The 27320-nt window shown below is 42.0% G+C and overlaps 1 protein-coding gene across 1 annotated transcript in view; it reads left to right on the top strand.

Moving 5' to 3' along the window:
* Nucleotides 1–27320, top strand: part of ALPK1 (alpha kinase 1) — a 199950-nt gene that overhangs the window by 93486 nt on the left and 79144 nt on the right. Inside the window, exon 3 of the mRNA XM_077278906.1 lies at nt 12946–13100. Within this exon, the coding sequence (XP_077135021.1) occupies nt 12946–13100 (155 nt within the window). The remainder of the gene's footprint in view (nt 1–12945; nt 13101–27320) is intronic.

Below are 27320 nucleotides of genomic sequence, written 5' to 3'. Positions count from 1 at the left end.
TACAGTTAACTTTGTCAGAAAAGCTTTTTTCTGTCCATATGGTTGAGGGGCCGCATAGAATGGCATCATCAGCAGGTTGTGGACTCCTGTTTTAAAATAAATCATACTGCTACTTGCTAAATTGCAAATTCACGTTAGATGAAAATTGGTTAACTTACTGATTTCAGTCGGACCTTTCAGCTATTAATGTCTATTGGGCCTCCCAACACTCCAAGATGACAGATAAAAGGAGAGAAAGGAATGGACGTTTTGTACTCTAATGCTCTGCCTTTTCTATTTAGATTGCATAGAGCATATACTACACTGCACAGGCTAATAGCTGATCACTTAGGACATTTTCCGCACAAAAGCCTGATGTGCTGATGTATTAAGCCTTAAGTGGGTTTCAATGACAAAAAAATATATATAAGTTAATTTTAACTACTGAAATAACTTTCTAATATACCGTATTTTTATAAGGCTGGCTACTGAAACACGTCAAGTGGCTACTCCATCCTGGGTCCCAGCAGCTTTTCTTCTGGTCCCTTGTTTGACACAGGTCACACAATTGCCCTCCTCACACTGTTTTTGGTCCCATGGTTCCTGTGTCAGCACGTGATCAGAGCAAAGTGGCCAGAATGGAGTGACTACCTGCCAGTGAAGACATTTGGCCCAATAGAATAATATTAGTAAGTATTATCACTTACTTTTTAAAGCTCTTGTATGCATGTTGTTTGGCTGGAAACCCCATTTAACCTGACAATGACTCACTTTTAAAGTCCTGTTGAATTTCTCTTAAGCTAAGCTGATTCTACAATCTCTTATCCATCGAATTTTAGGTAGTATATTTGATTTAGTTACCAGTCCCCTGAGTCAGAACAGGTTAGATCCAGACACAGAGAGTTGAAGCCCCATAATCACTAAATTAGACACAGCAAATGTGGTAAAATAGTTGAGGAAGAGAGGAATGATCAGAGAACACAAAGGATTAAGAATTCTCCATGAAGATGTAGCCTCAGGGTAGCTAGTGGGAAATACTGCACATTCGTACAGTAATTAAAATATTGGTTCAGTAGATACTACTCAATATTGTAGGACAAATCTTCTCAATGATGCAGATCCTGTGAAGCAAGTTTACACTTTACAATTCTGTAAAAATCTGGATTAATAACTAATTGTTCAGAGTGGGCACAGTCGGACATTTATGAATATAGGTGCACCATATGAACAGTGCGCTAGTCTCTTTCACATTGCTGCATGCACCATATTGGCACACAGATGGGTTTATGGTCTTCTTGACTCCTTTTTTCCTGAAATACTAAATAGGCTGTATCCACCACTGGGGTATGCTACCGTTTGGACGACTGTCTAGTTTTATGGGAGCCACAAACAAGCTATTATGGGTGAACATATTGATCTGGCATGTCCGATTTTAAACTGCTGATCGTATTGTTAGGTGCCTCAAGGTATCTTTGGCAAAGGCTCTCTTGTAGAGAACACAGGAGCGCTCTTATGTCTCTGGCCAAGCAGAGCCAGTTCGAGATGGCTTCTGGCTGAATGATCAGCCAAACTATTGTTCTGCCAACAGCCATCTATTCTGTATGGCGGGCTTAGTACACACCTCACCAACGTTTCTCAGTCTGTGTGTACTGTGCTCCAGCCATGACTTGCGAGTAATTACCACTGTAGCCAAGTAATGACTATATCAAGGACATAGACATCGTCCAAAAGGGTGGTGAGATGAAAAATGAACATTTATAGCTATCATGAATTGCATTCAGTTGCTGTCATTCATTGTGCATAAATTTTCATTTTCATCTCTCTACCTCTTTTGAACGCTGTCTCTCTGTTTGGGGTTGAGGATTTTTGCCAAGTGTGATTCTTTGGTTTATGAGCTTTGAGTCCTGCCGATATGAGAGTGCTGCAGACAGCTCCACATGTATTGTATCAGTGACATATCAAAGCCAAAGAGGGCAATGCTGAAGCTAAATTTTGACAATCCTGTTCACATGTCATATCAGCACATTGTAACTAGAGCTGGGTGAACAGGAAATGGTGCAGGAAAAGGCACAAGAGCAGCATACGATTAGTAAGAGAGGAATCAAAAATGTGCAGTATATATACAAAAGATGACAACACTTCTTTCTAAGTTTTTAAATTGTAAAATAAACAAATAATTATTGTTACTAATTATTGTTACTAAGCAGCACATATTTCTAACTTGAATAGTTAAACTGGTGCATAATTTGCCAAGGATGAATGACCAGGAATATTCCGCTTCAAGGATTTGATGTCAAGCAGCTGAGTTGATGCTCATCTTCCACAAGCAGGTGTCCTGCCATAGCTGTGCTAACGTTCGATAACGGACTTGCGAGGACACTTGCATCATTGAATTTAGTGCCCAATCATAAACTGAATGGCTTTTGTGTAAGGCTTTATTACTGAACTCTTTTATTTAATGCTAATTTAATAATGACTGTTTTCTTTTACAGAATTATTTTATTTTGTATTATGCAAAACTAACCCCTCTGTGACCTCATATATCGTAGTATTATATGAGACCTAAACAATGTATGTACAGGCTCAAATACAAGCTTGATCGATTGTACAGTAAAATAATATAAATAGTTTTGCTTATTATATAACAAAGATATTAATATTATCAGAATATTATATATCATGCCATCATGTCACACCATATATCAAATCTAATAAAGGCATAAAACATAATTAAAGCACAATGAAAGAGTCTTTTAATGTTAGCAATAAGTAGAAATGCCTTGTTTAAAGGGCCACTGTCACCCCCCTCCAGCCGTTATAAACTAAAAGAGCCACCTTGTGCAGCAGTAATGCTGCATTCTAACAAGGTGGCTCTTTTAGTTTTAGGTTCAAGCATACTCCAAATAAAACGTTTTTATACTTAGCCACAATTCCTGTCTCTAGTCAGGTAGGCGGGTCCTCACTCCCCAGCTTGGCCAGCTCCTCTGCCGTCACTCACATCTTCCTGCGCTTTCGGCGCCGCCCCCTCAGCGCTGTTATCGTTTCAAATCGGGCGCCTGCGCTGTGTACTGGTGTCCTGCGCAGACGCAGTAAGCTCTGGCCGTCTGATGTAATGGCTGATACCAGAGAACAAAAGACATCCACAGAACACCAGGATGCATCTGCTGCACAGCAAATAGCTGTAGGACCTGCGATGACGTCACTGCCATGTGATTGCCCTAATCACATGGCAGTGACATCATCGCAGGTCCTACAGCTATTTGCTGTGCAGCAGATCCATCCTGGTGTTCTGTGGATGTCTTTTGTTCTCTGGTATCAGCCATTACATCAGACGGCCAGAGCTTACTGCGTCTGCGCAGGACACCAGTACACAGCGCAGGCACCGGATTTGAAACGATAACAGCGCTGAGGGGGCGGCACCGAAAGCGCAGGAAGATGTGAGTGACGGCAGAGGAGCTGGCCAAGCTAGGGAGTGAGGACCCGCCTACCTGGCTAGAGACAGGAATTGTGGCTAAGTATAAAAACATTTTATTTGGGGTATGCTTGAACCTAAAACTAAAAGAGCCACCTTGTTAGAATGCAGCATTACTGCTGCACAAGGTGGCTCTTTTAGTTTATAACGGCTGGAGGGGGGTGACAGTGGCCCTTTAAAATCCTGCATCTCCATCAGTAGATGCCTTCATGCACACTAATGCATTTCAGGAAAGTGACAATTATCCTCAAGACATGTAATAATATTAATAATTTGTATTAATGTAGCGCCAACATATTCAGCAGCACTTCACATTTTATAGGGGACTTTTACATACAATAAAGACATAACATGATAACTAATGATGAGCGAACAGGCTCAGATAAGGTGTTATCCAAGCATGGTCGGGTGCTAACAGAGTGACATCAGTGTGCTCGAATAACTTGTTCGAGTCCCCGCAGCTGCTTGTCTCGATCTTGTTCGACAGCAGCAACACAAGCAGAGATTCCCTGTTTGTTAGGTGATCCCTGCATATGTGGCTTTGGAACAGCATCGAGACATGCAGCTGCGGGGACTCGAACATATTTTTCGAGTATGCCAAAGTCACTCAGTTAGCACCTGAGCATGCTCATATAACGCCTTATCCGAGCACATTCGCTCATCACTAATAATAACACAAAACTCAACCAATACCAAAATGGGTGAAGGTCCTGCTCGCAAGCTTACAGTTTATGAGGAAATAGGGGCGACATGAAAGGTATATGGTACGGTCCAGCCATCAATATAACAAATAGGGTATTCACATAATGCTGCATGAACCGGTCACCAGCCACTAGGTGTACAAGTACACACAGAGAGCGATTAAGTGCATGGAGGGTGTGAACAGATGCTACGAGGGTCCTGATTTGGAAGAAAAATCGTTAGATATGTGAAGTGAGGCAATATGCCAGTCTAAAGAAATGCATTTTTAGGCCATGCTTAAAACTCTGGGCATTGGGAATTCATTTAATTAATTCTTCTGTGACCGGTTCAAAGACAGAAAGTGAGCTGGATGCCGTGTGGGAGGGAGGAGAGTTCATGATAGGGGATTGGGAGAAAACTTTGTGTATGTTGCGGTCAATTTTTTCTTATAAATAATTGGCCAAATTGTCAGCTCTGAGGTCGGTGATGGGGGTCAGCACTTTTGGATTGAGGAGAGAATGAAAAGTATCAAAGAGTCCTTTAGGATTGTTGGATAGTGAGGTGATGAGGGTGTTGAGGTAGGTTTGTTTGGAGAGGGAAAGGGCAAAGTTGTATGTTTCAAGCATAAACTTATGATTGATGAAATCTTTGACCAGATTGGATTTTCTCCAGAGATGCGCCTGGAGCGCTATTGAGAAAACGTGGTTGCAGCATGCGCCGTCTGTGCCTTTGTTTTAAATATAGGAGGTGCAGCTTCATCCAGGGCATTTTGCAATGTTTAATTATAATGTTTCAAAGCAGAGTTGGGACATGAGAGGGAGAAGATTGGGGCAAATGATGACTTCAAATTCCTAATACGTTTTTGGGTTTTAATGGCACGTGTATTCCTGAAAGTGTGGTAAGTGGGGATGTCCTGAGTGGGATGACAGTTATTGACAGAGAATGAAAGAAGATTGCAGTCAGAGAGCTGGAGAGAGGAGTCAGTAAAATCTTGCACTGAGCAGAGCCGGGAGAAGACTAGGTCCACCGTATTCCTGTCTTCATGCGTAGGAGAGTTAGTAAGTTGGGAAAGGCCCAGAGGAAATTACAGATAAAAGTTGAGCGGCAGATGGGAAAATGGGGTTACCAATGGATATGTAAAAGTCCACCATGAAGAGAGTAGGGATGTCACAGGAGAAAAAGTTTGGAAGCCAGGTGGCATGTGATCCAAGAGCTGACGGGAGTGGCCTGAGAGCGATATACAACCACACCTCACAGGAAAAAGGGCTGGTAGAGTCTGACACTGTGGACCTCAAAAGAAGGGAAGATAAGTGATGGTACAGGTGGGATAACCTGAAAAGCACATTTTGTTGAAAGGAGCAGGCCAACACCTCCATCTGGTTTGTTGTCAGTTCTAGTGGTATATGAAAAATGTAGGTCACCATACGAGAATGCAGCAGCGGTGGTGGTCTCTGCTGTATCTAGGTTTCAGTAAGAGCAGGAAGGTTAAGGGAATTTGAAGGAAAGAAGTCATGAATGTGGGAGAGTTTGTTACATGGTGACCGTGAGTTCTTTCAGAGGGCACAGTTCAGAGACAGATCTGTTATAATGAATTTATGTAAGGTGTGAGGTTCATACTTTAATAAGAAGGTTCCCTACCTGAACCACAAAGATACCCGCAGTGTAGCACCTTGCTGGAAATTATGTGTACTTCAGTAATCAAATAAAATAATGGTGATATTTAAACATCCTGTTAGCAAATTTTATTCATAATATACCTGAATGACCCCCAATAAAGATGATACCAATGTGCCAGTCATGAGAAAGTGCTTTGTATTTCCACCCTGATTTGCATACCGCTTGAACGCTAGCTTTCTCATGACTGAGACTGACACATCTGATCTATACAACATAGATTTCCTTTAATTTAAAAAAGTGCATTAAAACATATATTTATGCCTAAAACTTACACAAAAGAAGAGGTTTACACTCAAAAGTACAATGTAAAGAAAATACATCAAGGAGTATAATGTTTGTATATAGCACAATATTATACACCAACAAATGTGTTAATGGTTAATAGAATTCAACCTTTTCTTACTTTCGACTCTGCAAAAACGCTTACTCTTTCTCTTATTCATTCTCGTCTGGACTATTGTAACTCTGTACTAATCGACCTCCCTCTTACCAAACTCTCCCCTCTCCTATCTGTCCTGAATGCTGCAGCCAGGATCATATTCCTCACCAATCGTTACACTGATGCCTCTACGTTGTGCCAGTCATTACACTGGTTACCCATCCACTCCAGAATCCAGTACAAACTTATTACCCACACCCACAAAGCACTCCATGGCTCAGCACCTCCCTAGATCTCCTCCCTGGTCTCAGTCTACCACCCTACCCGTGCTCTCCATTTTGCTAATGACCTGAGGTTAGCATCCTCAATAATCAGAACCTCCCACTTCCGTCTCCAAGACTTTTCACGTGCTGCGCCAATTCTTTGGAATGCACTACCCAGGTTAATACAATTAATCCCCAGTCCCCACAGTTTTAAGCGTGCCCTAAAAACACATTTGTTCAGACTGGCCTGCCGCCTCATCGCATTAGCCTAACTATCCCTGTGTGGCCCATTCACTAAAAAAAAAAAAAACTTAAACCATAATCAGGTTCCTCGCATCATGTTCTCATACGCTTTATGCAGTTAATAGCCCTCTGTGTCTGTACTGTTACATATTTAGGCTGTTAACTGGTTCATGCAGCATTACGTGATCACCCGATTCTTAGGCTATGTGCACATGTAGGAAATGTGGTGCAGAATTTCTGCACAAAATCCGCATCTGGCAGAATCTGCAGCTGCGGATTTTGTGCGGATTTGCCACGGAATTGATGCGGATTTTATGCAGTTTTTGCCACAGCGGATTTCTATCATGGAGGGGTGCAGAAACGCTGCAGATCCGCACAAAAGAAGTGACATTCACTTCTTTTAAATCCGCAGCAATTCCGCACTGATTTTTCCGCACCATCTGCACAGCTTTTTTTTTTTACCCAATGATTTACATTGTGCTGTAAATCACAGTGCGGTTCTGCAGTGTTTCTGCGCGGAAAAATCCGCTGCGGATCCGCAGCAAATCCGCATCGTGTGCACATAGCCTTACACTATGGTTGGTCCGAACAACTAAAGCGATTGTTACCATCCACCTCTCGTGTTTCCCTTTTTCCTCATAGTTTGTAAGCTTGCGAGCAGGGCCCTCATTCCTCCTGGTATCTGTTTTGATCTGTGTTTATTGTTATGCTGTAATGTCTATTGTCTGTACAAGTCCCCTCTAAAATGTAAAGTGCTGCGGAATATGTTGGCGCTATATAAATAAAATTATTATTACCGTATTATTATTAATGGTAACCTGCCACCTCAGCACTTGCAGCTCCAGCAATTCAGAGTAAATATACTTTAGAGATTCAGCCATAGCTAATAGGGATAGAGGGGACTAGTCCAGTGCCACCCTTGCCCACTTTCTCCCAGGTCTGCAGCAGGTGATTGATATGTCTCTCCTTATACACCCTGGCAAGATCCTTAACCCCTTAATGACAGCCAATATGTCTTTTTACTGACCTGAGATATAAGAGACTAGCATCCCCATACTGGTGACAATCCAGCAGCTGTCGGCTGTACACTATCACTGACAACTTGCTGCATTAGCCACGATCAGCATTGGCACCATCCATATCTGTTTAACCCCTTAGATGCTGCTGTTAATAGTGACTACATCATATAAATGGTTAACAGAGTGTGGGGGCTTCCTCTTTATCCCCATCGGCACCCTGAGATCATGATTGTATGGTCCTGAGTTTGCCATGGCAATTAATGGCCAAATAGCGGCCTTAGAGTCGGCTGGCTACAGTGGCCTGTTCAGAAGTTAGCGACATTTAGGTGCTAAAAATATACATTTTCATTTCTGTTATGTCACTTTGCATTAATTCCTGAAAATCATCTGAAGGGTAAATTAACTAGCTGCAGTTTTCAATATGTCAGTGGGGGGTTGGATTTTAACCCCTTCACGACATGCGCCGTACATGTACTGTTCATGTAGTGTCCCTCCCTTTGATGTTGGCTCCGATGCTGAGCCAACATCTTTCCTGGCACATGCCAACTGTTTTGAACAGCTGATATGTGCATCCGACAGCCGCGGGTAGAATCGCATCCGGCTGTTAACTCCCATGGAGACTATTCAAGCATGCAAAAAGTATATATATATACTGTATATAAAAGTTCAAATCACCCCCCCATTCAAAATAAAAACTGAAAAAAATACACATATTTGGCATTGACGCATTCAGAATCGCCCGATCTATCAAGCTATAAGATAGTATCCACGACAACGTGGTATCTTTAAAAATGTCAGCTCGGCACCCAAAAAATAAGCCCTCACCCAGCCCAAGATCATGAAAAATGGAGACTCTACGGGTATCGGAAAATTGTTTAGCAAACTTTGGATTTTTTTTTCACCATTTAAATAAAAAACAATCTATATATGTTTGGTGTCCACAAAATCATAATGACCTGGAGAATCATAATGGCAGTTTTAGCATTTGGTGAACATGGTAAAAAAAAAAATCCAAGAAACAGTTGTGGAATTGCATGTCGTTCAAAAGTGCAACTTGTCCCGCAAGAAACAAGCCCTCATATGGTTATATTGACAGAAAAATAAAAAAGTTATGGCTCTGGGAAGAAGGGGAGTGAAAAACAGAAACCCAAAAACGAAAAAAGTCTGCAGTGTAAAAGGATTAAAGTGGCATTTCTTTTGGGGGTTTCCAATATAAAGGACCCCCAAAGTCACTTCAAACCTGGATAGGTCCCTAAAAAAATAAACTTTGTAAATTTCCTTGACGAAATGAAAAAATTGCTGCTACATTTTTAAACCTCCCAAAATGCTAACAAAATAAAAGAACATTTTACAAATAGTTCTGATGTAAAGCAGACATGTGGGAAATATTATTTACTATTGTATGACTATCTGGATTAAAGGCTTAATCATTTAAAGTTCGAAAATTTCAAATTTCGGAATTTTTTTTATAAATAAGCAAAAAATGTATTGACCTAAATTTACCATTATCATAAATTACAGTATAAAGTGCTACGAAAAAACAGTCTCAAAATCACTGTTAATTGAGCCTATGACACCAGACTTAGTGGACATTGGTGTATCACTATCACTGTATCTATTCTCCCAGACTCGCCATGCATAGACAGAACAGTTCATAGCGTCCTCTCATGTCTCTGTTTATCTTTTCAGACCAGCCAGCCGTCCTTCTTTGCCGTAGGCATTTTCACTCGGATTCTTGTGCTCTGTGAAGATTGCTCTTTAGGAAGCATATCTGTCATCCTTCTTGTATCACTGCTCATTTTGGGTGGTCTGTTTGTTAGCCTATGTAAAAAAAACTCTGGTAATTCTACTTATAGGTCATCACCGCCATAAATATTCAAAGAAAATCACCATTACATGACTTTAAGGGGCAGCAAAAAAAGTGGTATCTTTGAAGATGTCATGCTTCACTATGAAGGAAAATCTACAAAGCTCTATGTGGAGGGCATCTTTTCAAATCTGACAAATGGTGACTGTCGGCCACGATTTGATGATATAATTAATTATGCTAGCTTATGTTTTTGGTTAACTTTCAGTAAGGCCTCATTCAGACATCAGTGATTTTTCTCTAATGTGAAGAACGGACCAATTTCCATCAGTGTTTGGTCCGTATGTCTGTGTTTACCCATCAGTGTTTGGTCCGTGTGTCAGTGTTTACCCATCAGCGTTTGGTCCGTGTGTCAGTGTTTACCCATCAGTGTTCAGTCCGTGTGTCAGTGTTTACCCATCAGTGTTTGGTCCGTATGTCAGTGTTTACCCATTAGTGTTTGGTCTGTATGTCAGTGTTTACCCATCAGTGTTTGGTCCGTGTGTCAGTGTTTACCCATCAGCGTTTGGTCCGTGTGTCAGTGTTTACCCATCAGTGTTTAGTCCGTGTGTCAGTGTTTACCCATCAGTGTTTCATCAGTTTTTCTTGCATGCTACAAAACACTGTAGGAGGTTTCTTAATCTTCTATCGGTCAGTGAAAACCACATAGGACTAGGAAGCAACTAGGATGGATCTCAGTGACTTTTTATTTAATCCATTTAAGTGAAAGGGTGAGTTAGATCCATAATTAGGATAAAAATCAGGCATGCCTCCATTTGTTTTTTGTCGGACTACTCGGTGTACAATACAAACATGGACATGTGAACAGCCACATAATGGGTACATGTCTGAATGAGGCCTAAGTGTAGCACACTGTGCCCACTGCCCTGTACTATAGAAATGGGGACCATGTGCCTATTCTTCTGTATGACACCATATTTTACACAATATATTGGTCAGTATTTTTCATTCTCATTACCAAAAGCAGGAATAGCATTTAAAAGGGAGAAGCATAATTGAAAAATTGCTTGATAGTTTTCTATGAAGTCCACCAGTGTTTCTGAGGGATGAATTGCGAGCACAGTTTTTGTCTGCAATTGTACCCAATACTTTTACTGTACAATTTCAAGAGATTTGTCTTCTCTTTAATGGATCTTGCTAGAAGCACTGCCTATTATGTTTGCTGGGTAGAAAGACATTTTAGCATAATAGCATCTCCAGTGTCTCCAACTGTATCCTTGTAATTAAAATTATAGAAGATAATTGGATTAAATATAACGAAATTGGACAAAATGATAGCTCTCTTAGTGCAGCGTGGCCTGCATGGAATATTTTAGCACAAACAAATGGATTAATGAACTTATTCAGCCTAAATGCATTATTATTTTAGGGTGCGCCAAATTGTGCTGCACCCTCTCCATTATGGCACATTTATCCTTTTCAAAACTAACCAGAGACTAATTGACCATTATCATATTATGAATGATTTTTTTTCTGTGTTTTGATATACTGAAGTGGTCATGTCTGTAACATAAATGGCTCTATTCATATTATCCCTTATTGAATCTGATCTTGAATCTAATCTGACACTATGTATTCTATACTCTATCTATACATATACATTCAAGAATGAAAATATCTTTGTTAAAAACTCCTTCTTATGATACCAATATGTAATGTCCCTTACAAGTAACATGGAAAAGAATTGCCTTGTGAGCCTACAATGACCAAGCAGGGGATGCTTACAAACTTGAGATCAGCTGCCAGAACAATCTGGAATGATTCTCAGAACAATCTGGAATGTTTCTCTGAACAATCTTGAATGATGCTCTGAACAATCTGGAATTACCGTATTCTCTGAACAATCTGGAATGATGCTCTGAACAATCTGGAATTATTCTCTGAACAATCTGGAATTATTCTCTGAACAATCTGGAATTATTCTCTGAACAATCTGGATTGATTCTCTGAAGAATCTGGAATGATTCTCTGAACAATCTGGAATGATTCTGTGAACAATCTGGAATGATGCTCTGAACAATCTGGAATGTTTCTCTGAACAATCTTGAATGATGCTCTGAACAATCTGGATTGATTCTCTGAAGAATCTGGATTGATTCTCTGAAGAATCTGGAATGATTCTCTAAACAATCTGGAATGATTCTGTGAACAATCTGGAATGATGCTCTGAACAATCTGGATTGATTCTCTGAAGAATCTGGATTGATTCTCTGAAGAATCTGGAATGATTCTCTAAACAATCTGGAATGATTCTGTGAACAATCTGGAATGATGCTCTGAACAATCTGGAATGATTCTCTGAACAATCTGGAATGATGCTCTGAACAATCTGGAATGATTCTCTGAACAATCTGGAATGATGCTCTGAACAATCTGGAATGATTCTCTAAACAATCTGGAATGATGCTCTGAACAATCTGGAATGATGCTCTGAACAATCTGGAATGATTCTCTGAACAATCTGGAATGATTCTCTGAACAATCTGGAATGATGCTCTGAACAATCTGGAATGATGCTCTGAGCAATGTGGAATGATGCTCTGAACAATCTGGAATGATGCTCTGAACAATCTGGAATGATGCTCTGAACAATCTGGAATGATTCTCTGAACAATCTGGAATGATGCTCTGAACAATCTGGAATGATTCTCTGAACAATCTGGAATGATTCTCTGAGCAATCTGGAATGATTCTCTGAGCAATCTGGAATGATTCTCTGAGCAATCTGGAATGATGCTCTGAACAATCTGGAATGATTCCCTGAACAATCTGGAATGATTCTCTGAACAATCTGGAATGATTCTCTGAACAATCTGGAATGATGCTTTGAACAATCTGGAATTATTCTCTGAACAATCTGGAATTATAACACGTAATACAATAAACCGTGTCATACACAACATTTTGCTAGAAAGGTAATGGTTGTGGATGTGAAAATGACCATAGATGCAGGCACATGAACGTATTATTATGCCTGGGGCTATACTGTTAAGTGCTACGACGTGAATACAATGTTGTTTTAGCAGGTGAAATTAGATTTTTCTTTCTCCTATTAGAGAGACGATGGTTTACTTCCTGTAGAGCGTACAAGCTTGTCTCCACTTATCTTAATGATTTGCTTCCCATTAAAAACCTATTTAATGGCCGATTGCTTCACCTTACCTTGAGGGCAGAAGAGAATAGACCTTGAGTTGATAGACATTTTCTTATTATCACTGTTGTTGTAGAGGGCAACAATGTGTAGCAAGTGCACAAAGGTGTATGGAAAGTGAGGTATTCTCATGTGCCGTGCATACCACAACATAACAGATGAGTCTTGTCACTATGTAACGGATATATCTTTAATGCACTTTGACCTTTTTCAGCTTCTCTCCCGGACAATCTGGGGACACTTATCCAAGAGGCAAAGGAAATGAAGTGGCCATTTGTGCCAGAAAGGTGGCAATACAAACAGGCTGTGGGCCCAGAAGACAAAACAAACCTACAAGACCTAATCAACCCGAGGCTGCGGGAGTTACTGGTACGAATTGACCTGTCTGTATCAGTTATGGCAAGAGACATGTGTCTGTGCTTCACTAGGTAACATGTATATACATAAACACTTTGAGGGGTATTTATCATATGTGTTGCGCCAGTATTTTGCTGCCTTTTTAGTTTTTAGGCATATTTATAAAAGTTGTGTGCTATTGAAAAGCATTTGTTTGCTCCAAGTTCATTACTTTTAAATTGAATTTGTTAAAGGTATGTCCCATTTTTTTTCACAGTTTTTTATCCATATTTATGATGTGACTTGTTTTTACACGTCACACAAAATCACTCCAGTGGAGGAGTGGTATAAAAAAAAATGTGAAAATTGGTTGTAGACTCTTTTTCTCTGAAGAGGCAATTTGCATACAAAATATGCTCATTACTGATTATATCTGCTGAGTCTTCCTTCTTTAATATTAAAGAATTCAGTATTTTCTTGTGGTTTTGTAGCAGAAATTGATCAATATCCATTTCTAAGTAGGTGAAAATTTCAGTGTATCAAAATGGTGTATATAACAGGATAAATTTGGTATAGTTGTCTGAGCGTTAGCCACACATTTTTCTATAAATTTGCTGTACATATTGTTCTGAATTACACGTGTAGTTTTAGAGCAGAACGTATGGGTCTATTTCGTAATGTGTACCGATTTCCAATAAAGCGCTGTAGGCAGAGTGTCATATTGGGCAAATGCAGTCTGCTTGTGCCAGGAAAATATAACATAGAATACAAATAATGCATAGAAAGACTGCAGTAAATACTGTATATATGTTAAAAAAAGCATAGGGCACTTTATTATTATTATTATTATTATTTATTGTTATAGCGCCATTTATTCCATGGCGCTTTACAAGTGAGGAGGGGTATACATAATAAAAACAAGTACAATAATCTTGAACAATACAAGTCATAACTGGTACAGTAGGAGAGAGGACCCTGCCCGCGAAGGCTCACAATCTACAAGGGATGGGTGAGAATACAGTAGGTGAGGGTAGAGCTGGTCATGCAGCGGTTTGGTCGATCGGTGGTTACTGCAGGTTGTAGGCTTGTCGGAAGAGGTGGGTCTTCAGATTCTTTTTGAAGGTTTCGATGGTGGGCGAGAGTCTGATGTTTTGTGGTAGAGGGTTCCAGAGTAGGGGTGATACGCAAGAGAAATCTTGTATACGATTGTGGGAAGAGGAGATAAGAGGGGAGTAGAGAAGGAGATCTTGTGAGGATTGGAGGTTGCGTGTAGGAAAGTACCGGGAGATGAGGTCACAGATGTAAGGAGGAGACAGGTTGTGGATGGCTTTGTACGTCATGGTTAGGGTTTTGTACTGGAGTCTCTGGGCAATGGGGAGCCAGTGAAGGGATTGACAGAGGGGAGAGGCCGGAGAATAGCGGGGGGACAGGTGGATTAGTCGGGCAGCAGAGTTTAGAATAGATTGGAGGGGTGCGAGAGTGTTTGAGGGGAGGCCACAGAGCAGGAGGTTGCAGTAGTCAAGGCGAGAGATGATGAGGGCATGGACTAGGGTTTTTGCAGATTCTTGGTTGAGGAATGAACGGATTCGTGCAATATTTTTGAGTTGAAGTCGGCAGGAAGTGGAAAGGGCTTGGATATGTGGTTTGAAGGAGAGATCAGCGTCAAGGATAACCCCGAGGCAGCGAGCTTGTGGGACTGGGGAGAGTGGGCAGTCATTTACTGTAATGGATAGGTTCGTTGGGGGGGTCACGTGAGATGGGGGAAAGATGATGAATTCTGTTTTGTCCATGTTAAGTTTCAGAAATCTAGCGGAGAAGAAGGATGAAATAGTGGACAGACATTGAGGGATTCTGGTTAGTAGGGAGGTGATATCTGGTCCAGAGATGTAGATCTGTGTGTCATCAGCATAGAGGTGATACTGAAAGCCATGAGATTCTATGAGCTGTCCCAGGACAAAGGTGTAAATGGAGAAGAGCAGGGGCCCAAGGACTGAACCTTGTGGGACTCCGACAGATAGGGGGCGAGGTGAGGAGGTGGTGTGTGAGTGGGAGACGCTGAATGTCCGGTCTGTTAGGTATGATGAGATCCAGGATAGGGCCAAGTCTGTGATGCCAAGGGATGAGAGGGTCTGTAATAATAGGGAATGGTCCACTGTGTCAAAGGCAGCTGACAGGTCGAGGAGGAGGAGAACAGAGTAGTGTCGCTTGCTCTTGGCGGTTAAGAGGTCATTGGTGACCTTAGTTAGGGCAGTTTCAGTGGAATGGTGTGACCGGAAGCCAGATTGTAAGCTGTCAAAGAGGGAGCAAGAAGAGAGATGGGAGGACAGTTCAAGGTAGACGTGTTGTTCCAGTAGTTTTGAGGCATAGGGGAGAAGTGATATAGGGCGATAGCTAGATACAGAGGATGGGTCAAGAGAGGGCTTTTTGAGGATAGGTGTGATGGAGGCATGTTTAAAGCTTGAGGGGAAAACACCAGTTGTTAGTGATAGGTTGAAGAGATGGGTTAGGGTTGGGATGAAGATTGTGGTGAGGTTTGGGATGAGGTGGGATGGGAGCGGGTCAAGTGCACAGGTGGTGAGATGCGATCTTGAGAGTAGAGTGGCGAGTTGATCTTCTGTAATGGTGGAGTAGTTGGTTTTGGAGATGGAGGGTAGGGAAGTTGGGAGGAAGGGCTCTGGGGCTTGTTGACCAAAACTGTCTCTGATGTTATCAATCTTCTGCTTGAAGAATGAGGCAAAGTCTTCAGCAGAGATAAGTGGGGAGGGAGGAGGTGCTGGGGGACGGAGGAGAGAATTGAAGGTGTTGAATAACTGTTTAGGGTTGTGAGACAGGGAGGATATGAGAGATGAGAAGTAGGTTTGTTTAGCTGTGGCGAGTGCAGTCTTGAAAGTAGTGAGGGACTGTTTGAATGCGATTAAGTGGTCGTTGGAGTGGGATCTTTTCCATCTGCGCTCAGCAGCCCTGGAAGCTCGCCTCAGTTCTTTGGTCAGGCTGGTGTGCCAGGGCTGTCTGTTGATTTTGCGAGCTTTGGTATGTGTAAGTGGGGCAGCAGATTCCAAAGCTACAGCTATTGTGGGGTTATATAGAGCGGCAGCGTCATCCGCATTGTGTATGGAACTTATGTCTGTGAGAGGGAGGAGGGATTCAGAGAATGAATGTAGGTCAAGATGTTTAAGATTTCTGCGAGGGTGTGAAAGTTTGTGGGGTGGGGACTCTAGACATGGAGTGGAGAGAGATGAGAATGTGAGAAGGTTGTGGTCAGAGAGAGGAAGAGGTGAGTTAGAGAGGTTAGATAGGGAGCAGAGGCGGGTGAAGATGAGGTCCAGTGTGTGACCATCTTTGTGAGTGGCTGCAGAAGACCATTGAGTGAGGCCGAAGGAGGAAGAGAGAGATAGAAGTTTAGTGGCAGCTGAGAGGGAAGTGTCAATGGGGATGTTGAAATCGCCCATGATGATAGTGGGGATGTCTGCAGAAAGGAAATGAAGTAGCCAGGTGGTGAAGTGGTCAAAGAAGATGGTGGCTGGCCCTGGGGGGCGGTAAATGACAGCCAGTTGGAGGTTGGAGGGGGAGTAGATGCGCACAGAGTGCACCTCAAAGGAAGGGAGGGTAACAGAGGGTGGCAGTGGGATTGGGGTGAAGGAGCAGTTATCTGACAGGAGAAAACCAACTCCTCCACCATGCTTGCTGCTGGGGCGGGGTGTTTGAGAAAGGTGGAAGCCACCGTAAGAGAGTGCAGCAGGAGAGGCTGTGTCAGAAGGGGTGAGCCAGGTTTCGGTGATGGCGAGGAAGGAATGTTTGGTAGTAACAAAAAGATCATGGATGTAGGAAAGCTTGTTACAGACAGAGCGAGCGTTCCACAGTTCCACACTTATTTGACAGTTAAAAAAAAAAGTGTAAAAGCCATCCGACCACAAAAAGGTGTACCCAATTAGGATGTCCTTAACTAGTAACTCACCTCGCTGTGTGCAAGCAGGCTTCAAAATAGACAGGGGCAGAGCAGGACCTGAGCCTGTGTCTAACACCTGCCTTTAACATCTGCCGATGGAAAGCGGAGTAGATAAGGTGCACGGGACAAGGGGGCTGTCTCACCTCCAAATGTACTGAGTACAAGAAACTGAAGTAATACCAAAAAACACAGATACACAGTGTCCATTAACAATCAGTAATAGAAGACACAAGGCAGCTAGCATATAATGACAGCTGCCGAGTACAACCACTACAATGGTGCACATTCGTAGCGTTGACATGTTATTAGTAACTACACCAGAAAAAGGTGGAAGTGTTCCAGTATACCAGGGTAAACCTGGTATGAGAAGTGGGGTTAAGGGCATTGTTGGAACTAATGTGTGAACAGGGAAGGCCTTTTTGAGACTACAAGACAAATTGAGCCCCTATGACTACTGGGGAAAGGAACCCTACTGGTGGAAGTGGGGTTCTGTTGCAACTTCTAGAAATGTGGGGTTCTTCTCTCAGTATTTGATTATCTGGAAGTGACATGTACACTTTTTTTCTTAGTATGACAGTTAATCTTTAAATTTTTAAGAATAAGGAACATCGTATGAAGCGCTAAGCATTCTCTGTATCTGCAGGCTACTCATATGTAAATTCCAGTACTAGAAGAATTAATACTTTATGTGGCATAATATTAAGACTAATGGATGATACTAGAGATAATATAGTTAATAAAATACTTGAAATTCATTCATAAATTTATATCTACGTGGTCCGGGATCATTGTTATCTTTAGTGTCTGGCTTTACTCTTCAATCCAATGGCTGAGCACAATGTGATCACTTTTATCTTTTGTGTATGGGTGTGCACGGCGGCGTGCTTTAAGAAGGAAGCCAGCCCCTTACATTTGGCTGATTATGTTGCAACATTAGACTAATTCTGTATTGTCATTTGATTTCAGCTTTTTTTGTGACCTCAGACAGAAATTTATGGCTGATTTTGACCTTTTCTTTGACCCCTACAAAGCTTCTTAACTTAAAAGAGTACAGTCCTGATTCTGTGAGAATGAGCACCTGCAGGAAGCACCCCAAGAAACCTGGATAGATGAGAGATTAATGTGGCTAGAATAGCAAAGCAGTGTTTTCCGCATTATGCTCTCTCCACAGGTAGATGGGCCTTTTCTGAGATGATACCAATTATTTATTGCCGAAACATCTGTTGATAACTGCAGCTGCCCCTGTTAAACAAAGCACATCACAGGGTCACAGACTATAAGGACCTGAAATCCTTGCCTCATGCTAGTTTCGGACTATTCACCAGCTCTCTGCCTGTGTTCTGCACCCTTCCCCCTCGGACACAAGACCATGGGAAGAGTAAACGTTTCATACATTATCAACAATGTGCTGCCTTCTCCTTCTCATACACTTTGAAGTATCATTTCATCTTCTGAAGCAATTTATAGCTCCGTTATTAAAGCATGAAGGGACAAAAAAAAGACAAGCGTCTTCACTGCCATTCATTACACCAAGGAAATGTTGCAACTTTGACCCATAGATAATAAAGTGTCAATTTTTAGTCTATTTAATTATTCTTAGTCATGGCAAGTTTTATTATACATAATGAAAACCAGAGAAAAACACACGGAGTATACGTCCCATATGAAGATAAAAATACGTTTTTATTTATAGAAAAATTAAAAACAATTTCATCATAACAATGTAGAGACAGTAAGGAGACCTAGGGAAAACACTGAATAATTACAACGGTGAAAACTCCAATGACATCCTGGCAGTATAATAACCTAAAGTGCTGTAATGCAATATTTTGCCGGGTACAAGAGCTTTAGAACATTGAAATCAATACAGCAGGCCCACACTAGGGTGCCCTTTGCCTAGTCGGCATGTATATATATATGAAACATGGTTCAAATAGCTCTTACCCATAAGAAGGACGCAGAGGGGATCACCGCCGCAGCCCCAACGCGCGTTTCGCGTCGGCTTCGTCAGCTATTATACATAGCTATATAATAAGTGTATGTACACTAGGAAAGCTTTAAAAGGGTGCACAGATTTATAATTATAGTCCAGATAATGCATAGGGATTAAAACATTTATCAAAATTACAATACAAAGGTGCACAATGCTATGGAATACTTTAACTAACCACATTATGTACAATCATTATATTTAGTAATAACTGTAAAACTACAGTGATAATACGGGCCTGGGTCTCTGCAGTCACATGAATAGGAATACATTTATTAAAAATATATTTTTGTATTTTCACAAGTCTAACAACAAAATTTGCACCATACAATTTGTTGTGCAATTTCTCCTGAGTATGCCGATTCCCCACATGTGGGGGAAAACTTCTGTTTGGGTGCACAGCAGGGCTTGAAAAGAAAAGGGGTGCCATCTCACTTTTTGAATGCAAAATTTGCTGGAATAATTCGCTGATGCCATGCCGTTTGGAGTGACCCTGATATGCCTAAACAGTGGAAGCACCCCACAAGTTACACCATTTTGGAAGCTAGACCCCTCAGGAAACATATCTAGATGTGTGGTGTGCACCTTGAACTCCCAGGTGCTTCGGAGAAGTTTATAAGGTTGAGCCGTGAAAATAAAAAAATCACATTTTTCCCACAAAAATGTTTTTAGCCCAACATTTTGCATTTTTACAAGGGTAATAGGAGAAATTTATCCTGAGTACACCGATACCCATATGTGGGGGAAAACTACTTTTTAGGTGCACGGTAGGGCTCGTAAGTTAAAAAAGGACCTTTTGACTTTTTTAATGCAAAATTTGCTGGCATACTTAGCAGATGCCATGTTGCGTTTTGAGATCCCCTGATATGCCTAAACAGTGGAAACCCCCCACAAGTGATCCCATTTTGGAAAATAGGAATGTATCTTGATGTGTTTTGAGCACCTTGAACCCTCAGGTACTTCGCAAAAGTTTATAATGTTGAACTGTGAAAATAAAAAAAATCACATTTTTCCCAGAAAAATATTATTTTTGTCGTGGTCAGGACATGGTTAATGTCCTGTGCTCTCAGGGTTAATGTTGCTAGCCTCTTTTCCAAAATAGGAGGGGTATTTATACTCGCTCCTAACCTGGTTTCCCTGTCAGCTATAGATTCTGTTTCTATCTGTATGCGTGACTTCTGGAGTGTGTGTCCGGTTTGCATAGTGTTATCTTGCTTTCTGTGCTTTACTCTGTTTGTGTTCCTGGCTTACTGAACTCTGGCTTTGCTTCTGACGATTCCCTGTCTCTCCGTTTTGGTATCTCGTAATCTCCTGGCTACGACCTCTGCTTGTTTGATTATTCTTTAGTGCTTGTCCCTTCTCTGTTTCCCCAGCTTCTGGCTCCACCCCCTTACCTCCTCTCACTCTGTCACATGGTCTAAGGTCCTGTTCATTACCTGTACACTCTGTTTCATGTCAAAGGTCCCGTGGGTTCAGGTTAGCAACTTGGCATCTTGCTCAGCTGCTGTGTGCAGCTTCCCCTGCAGCATTGATACCCAGGCGCTGATTCCCAATTTTTTATTTTCACGAGAGTAACAGGGCAAAATGGACCCAAAAAATTGTTGTGCAATTTCTTCTGAATACACCAATGCCCCATATGTAGTTGAAAACTACTTTTGAGATACAGTGCAAAGGTCAGAAGTGAAGAAGTGCCATGTTGGAGTTCAGATTTTTCTGGACTGGTTTGAGGGTGCCTTGTCACAGCAGAACCCCCCATAAGTGACCCCATTTTACAAATTACACTTCTCAATGAATTAATCTAGGGGTACAGTGATCATATTAACACTACTGGTGTGTCACAGAATTTTACACCATTGGGCAGTGAAGAAACAATAATTACATTTTTACTACCAAAATTTAGTTTTAGCCCAAGATTTTACATTTTCACAAGAGTAAATAGGCAAAAATGGCACCAAAATTTGTCCCACATTTGTCTCCATTTCTGATGAATGTAGAAATACCCCATATGTGGCTGTACAGTGCTTCTTAATCATACGGTGAGAATCGGGAGATATGGAGCGCTATTTGCCTCCTGAAGCACAGATTTTCCTAGAATAGTTTGCGGCCTCCATATACAGAGCCCCCAAGTGCTAGAAGAGCAAAATCCCCCTTCAAGTGACCCCATTTTGGAAATTATACCCCATTGGGAATTTACAGTATCTACAGGTGTAGTGACAATTTTGACTGTGGGAGTTTTCCAGAAACAAGCAGCAGTGGATGTTGCTGAGTGAAAATTGAAAACTGCAGTTGTAATGACCAGAGGGTTGTAGTGACCAGTCCATTGTAGTGATCAGTACTTTGTAGTGACCAGAACGTTGTAGTGACCAGTACATTGTGACCAGCTCATGCTTTTGGAGACACTTACTCGTAAATTAGGCAGACTCTCGTTGCTACAGAAATGCCAAACATGTGGATGCTAAATGTGGTTTAGGCACAATGTGGAGCTCATAAAGAGAGGGGCATTTGGTTTTGGGAGCACAGAATTTGCTAGATTTCTTTTGGGGGCGAGGAGCCATTTTGCTTTTCCAGAGCCTTTGTACTACCAGTAAGGTGGAAACCCCTATATTTCCATTGACAAATGATGAACCTGAGTGGGGACTTGCTTATTTTGTGGATTGATTTGAAACTTTTGTTAGGAATATTTTACATAACATTTGGGATCACATTTGTCCCGCACTCTACGCTGAGCGCTTACTTTGGGGATTTCATCTAAATTTCCGAGTGACATGATTCAGATGAAACCGCCGAGGGATCTATTCACTATAATGAGGCAGAGTTACTCTGGACTCCGACTGGCCTCTGTTCAGGGTTGTCCTTCTATTCAGAGGTGCACAAAACTGAGGCTGACGGCACTTTTTTGCAAGCCTAAAAGACGGACGCCTCCGGATCACAGGCCAGACAGCATCCACAGCGCCTCCATCTGTCTCATTATTGGAAGTCTTTCTTCTGAATTACGTATTTCAGAGACTTACACGGAAACCCCAGTGTAAACACTCAGCGCAGAGCGCAGGACAAATATACATCGAGCCTTACTGCAATCTTTGAGAGGCAGAATTAACAAATCAACAGTAGATGAAGAATTGGTTTTCTTTATTTTTTTATGCCGTTCCTCATGCGGTATAAGTGATTAGATGACTTTATTCTTCAGGTACTGTAGGTGCGATTACCGCTATACCAGATTTATAGTAATTTTTTATGTTTGGCTGCTGTCACACACTAAAAAAACACTTTTTTTGCAAAAAACAAGTTTTTGCATCACCATATTTTGAGAGCTATAATTTTTCCATATTTCTGCCGACAGAGTAATGTAATGGCTTGATTTTTGCAGGACGAGTTTTTTGGACAGATTACATTTTTTGATTGCGCTCTATTCCAGTTTTTGGGAGGCAGAATGAACAAACACCAGCAATTCAGGAATTGTTTTTTTGTTTTCTTTTTATGCCGTTCCGTGTGTTCTAAAATTGTTAAGACCGCTTTATTCTTCGGGTCTTTTTTTTCCCACTGATTGAAATATATGGCAGCTTCTTTTTTTGCAGGACAAGATGATATTTTCAGCTATAACATTTTTATTTACATTTGTTTTTTGATCGCATTTTGTTCCACTTTTTGTTCAGCGGTATGATGAAAAAGCATAATTTTTTTTTTACGGTGTTCACTGTAGGGCTTAACTGGTGGGACAGTTTTATGGGTCAAGTAGTTCCGGACTCTGCAATAGCAAACATACTTTTTGGTTTACGGTATTTATTTATTTTTTTCATTAAAATATTTACTTTTGGGTACAAAAATATTTTTGTATTTTTTTATTATTTTGTGATTTTCTTTTTCAGAATTTTTTTTTTTTACTTTATTTTTACTTTTTTTACTAAGTCCCTCTATGAGACTTTCACTTTCTGCAATTTGATCGCAGTTCTAATGCATTGCAATGCATTAGAACTGTCAGCCCTGCAGACACAAATTGGTTAGATGACCTGGTGACCTGTTATGACGACATTGGGTCCCCATGTCAACGATCAGGCCCTGACGATGAAGTTGCGGGGGTGCCAATCTGAGTGCAGAGGGGGCTCCCTCCCTCTGCATGCCTGCTAATACTGCGATCGCCAGCAATCGCTGTACTTAGGTGCTTAAAGTGCCAGGAGCATTGTGGGCACCGCTCCTGCACTGAATGCTGGGTGTCAGTTGATTCTGTCAGCCTCTGTGCGCACAAAATCGCCATGACACATCCATACGTCCAAGGTCAGTAAGTACCAGCCAACTTGGACGTATGGATACGTCAAAGGTTGTAAAGGGGTTTAAGGGGTTATCCAGGATCTATATTTTTTTTTTTACTAGATGCCTAAGAACTAACTACCTGCCTGTTGTGCCTAGTGCCGATCTCTGCCAGAACAAAGTGGTCACAGACCGCTCTTGCCAGCAATTCAGCATCTTCTGCTGATATCACGACGAAAGGACAGTGGCTTCTCTTCCACTCTTCTCTGATGACTGAGGGGAGCCAGCTGTCAATCAGCATGATATCAGCAGTGACACCCCATAGACAGAGCAATCCGGAAGAAAAAGAGCTCCTCTGTTGATGTGGAGCAGCTGAATTTCCGGCAGGAGCGGTCAGTGACTTCTGTGAGCAAGCGACGTGTAGAACAGCCAGGTCATTGCCACTGTGTTGTGAATTCCGTTCTTGGGCTCCATCCTGTGGTTGCGAATGGTATTTTTGGGAGTTCTGCTCTTGGGCTCCCTCTGGTGGTTTCAAGTGGAACTTAGCAGCTGCGTTCACTAATCGGTTTCCTGGCCTTGTTATTTAACTGGGCTTTTGGCTTTAGTGGATGCCAGCTGTCAATGTATTTCCTGTGGATTCAGTCCTTTCCTGGAAGTTCTCTGTTGGCCAGTCCATTTTCAGCTTAAGATAAGTCTCCTACTTTTTGGGTGTTTCCCTGCTTATGACCTTCTGTTCAGTTCAATTTATGTCTCTTTTGTCCAGCTTGTCATTATGAAATATTCCGGCTAGTTGGAAGCTCTGGGGTCGCACATTTGCCCCTCCACACCGTGAGTCGGTGTGGTGGTTATTTTTGTAAACTCTGCGTGGACTTTTAGTTTTTATACTGACCGCACAGCAACCTATCCTATTTCTGTCTATTTAGATAGTAGTGGCCTCCTTTGCTAAAAAATCCTTTGGGGGTTTCTCTGATGCGAGATAGCTTTCCGTTTCCATCTTTAGGGGTAGCTAGTTCTTAGGCTGTGCAGAGGCGTCTAGGCAGAGTTAGGTACGCTCCACGGCTATTTCTAGTGTTGGTGTTAGGAGTAGGGATTGCGGTCAGTAAAGTTACCACCTCCTCAGAGCTAGTCCTATTTTTGTTTTACCCACCAGGTCATTTCAGTGCTGCTCCGTAGTGAGTCCATGATTGGTTTTGCCCACCAGGTCATCTCAGTACCGCTCCGTACCCACCAGGTCATAACAGTACAGCTGGCCCACAATGTGTTAAATGCATCTCAAAAGAGGGAAGAGAAAGTTCTGAGTCATTTTTTTTTTTTTTTGTGTTGCTTGTTTTGTCCTTTTTTTCCCCTTGATTTTTGGATGGTGCAGGAGCTTGGTGCTGATATGGAGGTTCAGGGTCTGTCTGCGCGTGTTGATCATCTCGCTGCAAGGGTACAGAGTATCCAAGACTATGTTGTTCAAACTCCTGTTTCTGAGCCTAGAATTCCTATTCCTGATTTGTTTTCTGGGGATAGATCTAGGTTTTTGAATTTTAAAAATAATTGCAGATTATTTTTTGCTCTGAGACCCCGTTCCTCTGGTGACCCCATTCAGCAGGTGAAGATTGTTATTTCTCTGTTGCGTGGCAACCCGCAGGACTGGGCATTCTCCCTTGAGCCAGGGAATCCTGCATTGCTCAATATAGATTCGATTTTTTCAAGCACTTGGATTGCTTTATGACGAACCCAATTCTGTGGATCAGGCAGAAAAAATTTTGCTGGCTCTGTGTCAGGGTCAGGAAGCAGTAGAGATATATTGTCAGAAATTTAGAAAGTGGTCTGTGCTTACAAAATGGAATGAGGATGCCCTGGCGGCTATTTTCAGAAAGGGTCTTTCTGAAGCTCTTAAAGATGTTATGGTGGGGTTTCCCACGCCTGCTGGTTTGAAAGAATCAATGTCTCTGGCCATTCAGATTGATCGGCGCTTACGTGAATGTAAGGAGGTGCACCATATGGCGGTGTCCTCTGGGCAGAGTTCTGAGCCTATGCAATGCGATAGAGTTTTGACGAGAGCAGAACGGCAGGAGTTCAGACGTCAGAATGGGCTGTGTTTTTACTGTGGTGACGCTACTCATGCTATCTCTGACTGCCCGAAGCGAACTAAGAGGGTTGCTAGGTCGGTTACCATCAGTACTTTACAGCCTAAATTTCTCTTGTCTGTTACCCTGATTTGCTCATTGTCGTCCTTTTCTGTAATGGCATTTGTGGATTCTGGCGCTGCCCTGAACTTAATGGACCTGGAATTTGCCAAGCGCTGTGGTTTTTCCTTGGAGCCGTTGCAGAGTCCTATTCCCTTGAGGGGGATTGATGCTACGCCATTGGCCAAGAATAAACCTCAGTACTGGACACAGTTAGCCATGAACATGGCTCCAGCACATCAGGAAAATATTCGCTTTTTGGTGTTGCATAATTTGCATGATGTGGTTGTGCTGGGGTTTCCATGGTTACAGGTACATAATCCAGTGCTGGATTGGAAATCCATGTCCGTGACTAGTTGGGGTTGTCAGGGGATACATAGTGACATTCCTCTGATGTCAATTTCCTCGTCCCCTTCTTCTGAGGTTCCTGAGTTTTTGTCAGATTTCCAGGATATATTTGAGGAGCCTAAATCCAGTCCTCTGCCTCCTCATAGGGACTGTGATTGCGCTATTAATTTGATTCCTGGCTGTAAGTTCCCTAAGGGTCGACTTTTCAATCTGTCTGTGCCAGAGCATACCGCTATGCGGACTTATGTAAAAGAGTCCTTGGAGAAGGGGCATATTCGCCCGTCTTCGTCACCGTTGGGAGCGGGGTTATTTTTTGTTGCCAAGAAGGATGGCTCCTTGAGGCCCTGTATAGATTATCGCCTTCTCAATAAGATCACGGTCAAATTCCAGTACCCTTTGCCTTTGCTTTCTGATTTGTTTGCGCGGATCAAAGGGGCTAGCTGGTTTACCAAGATTGACCTTCGAGGGGCGTATAATCTGGTTCGCATCAAACAGGGTGATGAATGGAAAACAGCATTTAATACGCTCGAAGGCCATTTTGAATATCTTGTGATGCCTTTCGGGCTCTCTAATGCTCCATCTGTGTTTCAGTCCTTTATGCATGATATTTTCCGGGAGTATTTGGATAAATTTATGATTGTATATTTGAATGATATTTTGTTTTTTTCCGATAATTAGGAGACTCATGTGAAGCAGGTCAGGATGGTATTTCAGATTCTTCGTGCTAATACACTGTTTGTGAAGGGGTCTAAGTGCCTTTTTGGAGTTCAGAAGGTTTCTTTTCTGGGGTTCATTTTGTCTCCCTCGGCTATTGAAATGGACCCTGTTAAGGTCCAGGCTATTTATGATTGGACTCAGCCCACATCTGTGAAGAGCCTTCAGAAATTTTTGGGCTTTGCTAATTTTTATCGCCGCTTCATTGCTAATTTTTCTACTGTGGTTAAACCTCTTACCGATTTGACCAAGAAAGGTGCAGATGTGGTGAATTGGTCCTCTGCGGCTGTGGAGGCCTTTCAGGAGCTTAAGCGTCGTTTTACTTCTGCCCCTGTGTTGCGTCAGCCAGATGTTTCTCTCCCTTTTCAGGTTGAGGTTGACGCTTCTGAGATTGGGGCAGGAGCTGTTCTGTCTCAGAGAAGCTCTGATGGCTCTGTGTTGAAGCCGTGTGCTTTCTTCTCCTGAAAGTTTTCGCCTGCTGAGCGTAATTATGATGTCGGCAATCGGGAGTTGTTGGCTATGAAGTGGGCATTCGAGGAGTGGCGACATTGGCTTGAGGGAGCCAAGCATCATGTTGTGGTCTTGACCGATCATAAGAATCTGATTTACCTTGAGTCGGCCAAGCGCTTGAATCCTAGACAGGCTCGGTGGTCTTTGTTTTCTCCCGTTTTGATTTTGTGGTCTCGTATCTTCCAGGATCTAAGAATGTGAAAGCTGATGCCTTGTCTAGGAGTTTTTTGCCTGATTCTCCTGGAGTCCGTGAGCCGGCTGGTATTCTCAAAGAGGGGGTGATTCTTTCTGCTATCTCCCCTGATTTGCGGCGGGTGCTTCAGGAG

This window comes from Ranitomeya variabilis, chromosome 1, assembly GCF_051348905.1.
Source record: "Ranitomeya variabilis isolate aRanVar5 chromosome 1, aRanVar5.hap1, whole genome shotgun sequence".
Taxonomy (NCBI): domain Eukaryota; kingdom Metazoa; phylum Chordata; class Amphibia; order Anura; family Dendrobatidae; genus Ranitomeya; species Ranitomeya variabilis.
Note: the sequence above shows the minus strand (reverse complement) of the source record. Positions and strands in the feature narration are given on the sequence as shown.